The sequence below is a fragment of the Ceratotherium simum genome, chromosome 21 (genome assembly GCF_057802395.1).
Source record: "Ceratotherium simum simum isolate JZ-2026a chromosome 21, ASM5780239v1, whole genome shotgun sequence".
NCBI classification, from domain to species: domain Eukaryota; kingdom Metazoa; phylum Chordata; class Mammalia; order Perissodactyla; family Rhinocerotidae; genus Ceratotherium; species Ceratotherium simum.
In genome coordinates this window covers 29,655,001-29,661,147 of record NC_141920.1, presented here as the reverse complement: position 1 = coordinate 29,661,147, position 6,147 = coordinate 29,655,001, and the positions used below count along the sequence as shown (strand labels likewise).

General features: G+C 41.7%; 1 protein-coding gene across 1 annotated transcript in view; it reads left to right on the top strand.

Moving 5' to 3' along the window:
* The first annotated feature begins 452 nt into the window (after positions 1-452).
* Positions 453-6,147, top strand: part of LOC101406654 (signal-regulatory protein beta-1-like) — a 15,385-nt gene continuing 9,690 nt past the window's right edge. Inside the window, exon 1 of the mRNA XM_087445495.1 lies at positions 453-580. Coding sequence (XP_087301621.1) covers positions 508-580 — 73 coding nt within the window. The 5' untranslated portion in view covers positions 453-507. The remainder of the gene's footprint in view (positions 581-6,147) is intronic.

Here is a 6,147-nt window from a genome sequence, read left to right as displayed (position 1 = left end):
CTGGAAAACCCTCTTCCTTCCTCCAGCTGAGTAGCTCTTGGTTGAGGCTGGTGCAGAATGAGGTCACAAGCCAGCCACATCCTAGGATGCTGGGCTTTGGAATTTGGGACCCAGCCCACAGCCACAGATCCTTCTTGGCCTGGGGCTCCCAAATGGGGAATCACCATGAAGACCTCAAGATGGGGTGAGGGGCCAGGTGGAGAGAGCAGAGGCCCCAGGCAGGGAGGAAGCATTATTTCTGCTAGGCCTGTCCAAGTCTCTCCGAAAACAGAAGATGAGCAACTCCTCAACTGTAGTCACCTTTTCTGCCTGATTCCTATTTCACAATCTAGAAGCAGGAACTGTCTAGAATCTGGAAGAAGGTTACTGTCACAGCCATGTCACTCCATCATAGGTGCTTCCTCTTATATCACGGGAGGCAGGCCTTCGCTCCTCTCCACAGAGCACAGAGGTCAGGGTTCCCCCAGCACGCACACTGGGACAGAGCAGGCTCCTCAGGCCTCCAGGATGCCCGTCCCTGCCTCCCGGCCCCTCCCCCCTCCTCCTTGCCTGCTGCTGACTCTACTGCTGGGACTCACAGGTGAGCATTCCTTGGGGTAGAATCCTCTCCCTCTGTCTGGGGACTTTTAGGTTCTCCAGGTAAATACACGTACACCACCCAGAGCTACCACAGAAGGCCCAGACTGGGCACTATCTGAGAGCATGAAATCGGGGATCTGAGTGCTTTCTCTGTGGATCCATCACCTGCTGGTCACCAGAGGCGTCGAAACAGATGGTGCTTCAAACATCAACAAGGACAACTTTGTGCTTGTTAACTTGTCTAATCCTCACAATGACCCTGTGATAGCTATGACCATTATCCCTGATTTACAGATGGAGAAACTGAGGCAGAGAGAGTAACTTGCCCAGTGTCCTCTACCCTAAGGCAGGGGAGGAGCCAGGGTTCAAGTCTAGGCTGACCAACTCCAGAGTTCATTCCTTTAACCACGTTATGCTGCTCAGCTTCTCAGAGGAGGCTAATTGCAGAAAAATCAGAAAGTACAGAGAAGCGAACAGAAGGATACTCACCACCATCACGCCACTGAGAGATCACCATGATTCCAATTCTGCTGTGTGCGCTCGCAAACCTTTGTTAATGATGTGTTGGGTGATTCCCATGTGCCCATTGCTTTCCTGAGCTTTTAGTATGTATTATAAATTTATTTAATCCCCCAAATCCTGTACACTACCATGCTAGGCCACATTTTTATATCTATGTGTGAATGCGTATATTTATGTCTGTGTGTATGTATGAGTGGGTGTGAGGAAGTGTACACACACACACAGGAATTTTTAAAAGACTTGCCTTACAGGTTTCTTCAAATCATTTTCAGTCTACATGAAATGCACATTGAACAGATGTTTAACTTTCTCTGTCTCTCAGCCAACATCCCTCATTTCTGCTTCCCTAAATTTACCCCTTACCCTGCCTCAACTCTTAAGAGAAGTAAACTTCTCTCTTCCGTGTGTTACTATCTTGGAGTCCCTCTTGCATGCTGGATAGTGGTCAAGTGGAGAGAAGGGGACACAACATACAGAGATTCCTGCCTATCTGATCTGTATCTATAATTATATCCATATCTGTATGCATATCTACATCTATACCCTCTAATGTGAGCTGAAGTCTCCTTGCCTCAGGAATCTAATGAGTAATAACTTCAATTTCTTGAACACTCCCCATGTCCAGGCACTGTTGGAAATGCCTATGCCTGTTATCTCATGTGATCACTATTTCCTAGGCAGATACTCTTGTCCCTTCTACCTTACAGAAAGAAAATAGAAGCACAGGGAGCTTCAGGGTCACTCAGTGGTCAACGGTAGACCTGTGATTTAAACTCAGGCAGTTGACTCTAGAGCTCATGGGTTTAACCGTTACCCTCCTTCCATCCCATGAGATTTCTGCAGTTTCTGCCACTGGGTGTGGGGAAGGGTGGGTGTGGGGAAGAGGGTTTGTGGTTTTCTTCTCCTGGGCTTTTCTGCTTCCTGAGTAAGTGCAGTTTGCTTTTGTTTTTCACCACGTCATCTACACGAGAAACTCAGGTTATGACACAATTTCCACAGAGATTACCCACTTAAAATAGACTTCAGAGTCTCAAGGAGGTGCCACACTGGGCAATTCAGATATCATACAAACATTTTTTGGATACCTACTATTTACCGGGAGCTGCTATAGGAAGTTGGGGTGGATTGGTGAATAAAAGAGACAAATTAGTTGCCCTCATGGAGCTTATATCTTAGTGGGGAAATGACAGTAAACAATAGACATAATGAATAAGTAAATAATATAGTGTATTAGAAAGTGATAACTATTAAGGAGAAAACTAGAGTATAGCTGGATAAGAGAGTTGAGAACAGACTCTGTAGGGTGGGATGTATTTTAAACAGGGTAGAGGAATCACGGAGAAGGGGAAATTCAAACAAAGAGAAAAAGAAGGTGCAGAAGTGAGCCACGTGGTGATCTGGGGGAGGAGCCTTCCTGATACAGAACAGCATGTCCAGAGGCCCTGAGAGTAGGATCCTCCTGCTGTGCTCAAGGATTTGGGCTTTTGCTCTGAGTGACATGGCTGCCATTGCGAGGTTTTGAAGAGAGAAGTGACATGATCTGACATGAGTTTTAAATTATTCTAGCATTGGTTGTGAACAGACTATATCAGGACATAGATAGAGGAAACTAGAGCATGTAAGAGGTCACTGCCTTCCAGCGAACAAGAAGAAGCGGTTTCCACCAGGACAGTAGCTGGTAGAGGCAGGGGAAAGAGGCCAGATTTTGGATGCATGCTGGAGTGGAGCTAACAGGATTTCCTAATGCACAGGATTGGGGTGAGAGAGAAAGTCTCTAAAGGTTTGGGGCTTGAGCATCTGGAAGAGTAGTGGTGCCTCAGCTGAGACACAGAGGGCTGTGGGGGAAATTCAGGAGTTCACTTTGGTCATGTTAACTGTAGATGTTTATTTCCATCCAAGGAACATGTCCAGCGGGCAGTAGACATACAAGTCCAGAGTTCTGGGGAAAGGTCTGGGCCAGAGAAATAAATATGAGAATTATAGATACACAGATGGCAGATGGATCTCGACCCTCTGCTCCCTCTTCTCTCCTCCCTCCTCTATTCCTTCCATTTGTCCCTCCAATATTCATCCATATTTCTCCCCATTTTTGTCTTAGCAGTTCCCATCTTCTTCTCCAGACTTACAAACCCAAACCACCTGATGCTCTGGGCACACCAAAGGACCTGCCCTGTAGTAGCATGTGCTGTCCTTAGGAGGCAGGTTTGGTTACAAGCAGTGCTAAGTGGATGGGATTTGCCAGATCACCCTCTGCAAAGGTGAACACAAATATTCTCCCTGAGGAGTAGCTAAGAAATAGAATAGAGCACAGGATTTATTTGTGGTGTCACAACAGCCTTCTCCCCTGATTTATGTCCCTGCCACCAGAATCTATGACTGTTTTTTAGGACACCTCAAATAAGAAGGAATGCTTTTCTATTTCTCTGTGTGTCCAGAGACTGGCTAGTCACTGAGGCAGTGAAATGGAACTGGAAAGTCTCGCCCCTGCAGTTCAGTGATTGGCCCAAAGGTGACTCGTGTCCCTTCAACTCATAACTCATTGTCCAAACACAGTCAACCACCCACAGTTCTTTCAAAACACAAGTTTGAAGTCTGCTGTTTCCTTGCTTGCTCCCATGGTTCTATCTCCCCACTCAAGTTTAGGTTTCTCCACTCTATCAGCCTTTGGGACCACACATTTTATCCTTTTCCTTGAGCCATTTCATCGAATCCCAAGGCTCTACATGGGGCGATCACCTTGTGTTAGTACTTATTTTTGATTGTGGTAAAGTGTACATAACATAAAACTTACCATTTTAACAATCTTTAAGGTTACAATTCAGTGGCATCAAGTACATTCACAATGTGGTGAAACAGTCACCACTATACATTTCCAGAAATTTTCAACATCCTAAGCAGAAACTCTGTTCCCATTAAACAGTAAGTCCCCTTTCCTCCTTCACTCCAGCCCCAGTAATCTGTGATCTACTTTTTGTATCTATGCGTTTCCCTGTTCTAGGTACTTCATGTAAGTGGAATCATAGATTTGTCCTTTTCTATCTGGCTTATTTCACTTAGCAAAATATTTTCAAGGTTAATCCAGGTTACGGGACATATCTGAATGTCATCGCTTGTTAGTGCTGAATGACATTCCATTTTATGTATATACCACCTTTTGTTTATCCCTTAATCTCTTGATGCAAATTTGGGTTGTTTCCACTACCTTTTTGTTATTGTGAATAATGCTGCTATGAACATTGATGTACATGTGTCTGTTTCACTCCCAGCTGTTAATATTTTGGGATATATACCTAAGAGTGGAATTGTTGCCGTCATATGGTAGATACTATGTGTAACTTTTGAAGAAACCTTCACTGTTTCCACAGTAGCTTCCGCATTTTATATTCCTACCAGCAATGTACAAGGGTTTCAATTTCTCCACATCTTTGCCAACAATTATTTTCTGTATTTTTATTTTGTTTTTCATAATAGCCATCCTAAGGGATGTGAAGGAATATCTCATAGTGGTTTTTGCTTTGCATTGTTCTAATGACTAGTGATGTTGAGTGTCTTTTTATGTGCTTACTGATCTTTTACATACCTTTTTTGGCGAAATGTCTATTCAAGTCCTTTGTCCATTTCTTAATTGCGTTGTCTGTTATTTTGTTGTTGAATAGTGGGAGTTCTTTATATATTCTGGATATTAATCCCTTATCAGATTATGCGTGGCAAATATTTTCTCTCATTCTGTCAGTTGTCTTTTCACTATCCTGATAGTGTCCTCTGAGGCACAAAAGGTTTTAATTTTGATGAAGTCCAATTTACGTATTTTTTCTTTTGTTGCGTATACTTTTGGTGTCATAGCCAAAAAAATCATTGCCAAATCCAATGTCAGGAAGAGTTTCACTTCTGTTTTTTTCTCAGAATTTTATATTTTTAGCTCTTACATTTAGGTCTTTGATCCATTTTGAGTTCATTTGTTTATATGATACAAACCAAAGGTCCCACTTCATTCTTTTGTATGTGGATATCCAGTTTTCCCAGCATTATTTGTAGAAAAGTTTGTCCTTTCCCCATTAAATGGTCTTGGTGCCCTAGTTGGAAATCACTTGACCATATATTTAAAGGTTTATTTCTAGGTTTTCTATTCTATTCCATTGGTTTATATATCTGTTCTAATGTCAGTTCCACAGTACTTTGATTATTTGTAGCTTTGTAGTAAATTTTTTCTTAAGGAAGTGTGAGTCCTCCAACTGTGTTCTTCTTTTTCAAGGTTGGTTGGTTATTTGGGGGTCCCTTGAGATTTCGTATGAATTTTGGAAAGTATTTTTCGATTTATGCAAAATATTTCTGCCATTGGGATTTTGACAGGAATTGTATCAAATCTGTAGATTGCTTTAGGTAGTAGTCAGTACTCATCCAAATAATATGAAGTCTTCCAATCCACGAACAGGGATGTTTTTCCATTTATTTATGTCTTCTTTAATTTCTTTCAGCAATGTTTTGTACTTTTGAGTGTAGAAGGCTTTCATTTCCGTGATTAAATTTATTCCTAGGTATTTTATAATTTTTGATGCTGTTGTAAATGGAATTGTTTGCTTAAGTTCCTTTTTGGATTGTTCATCACTAATGTATAGAAATGCAACTGATTTTTGCCCGTTGATGTTTTATCTTGCAAATTTGCTGAATTCATTTATTAGCTCTAACAGTTTTGTGTGTGTGTGTATGTGTAATCACTAGAGTTGCTACATATAAAATCATGTCATGTGCAAACAGAGATAGCTTTACTTCTTCCTTTCCATTTTGGATGCCTTTCATTTATTTTTCTTGCCTAATTGATTTTTTGGAATTTTGAATATTGCCTTGAATAGAAGTGGTGAAAGTGGGCATCTTTGTCTTGTTCCTGATCTTCAGGGGAAAAACTTTCAGACTTTCTCCGTCTAGTATGTTGTTTGCTGTGGGTTTTTTATCGTTTTGTGGAAGTTTCCATCTATTCCTGGTATATGGCCTGTTTTTATTATTAAAAACATCGACTTTTGTCAAATGCTTCCAGAAGAAATGCAGCTC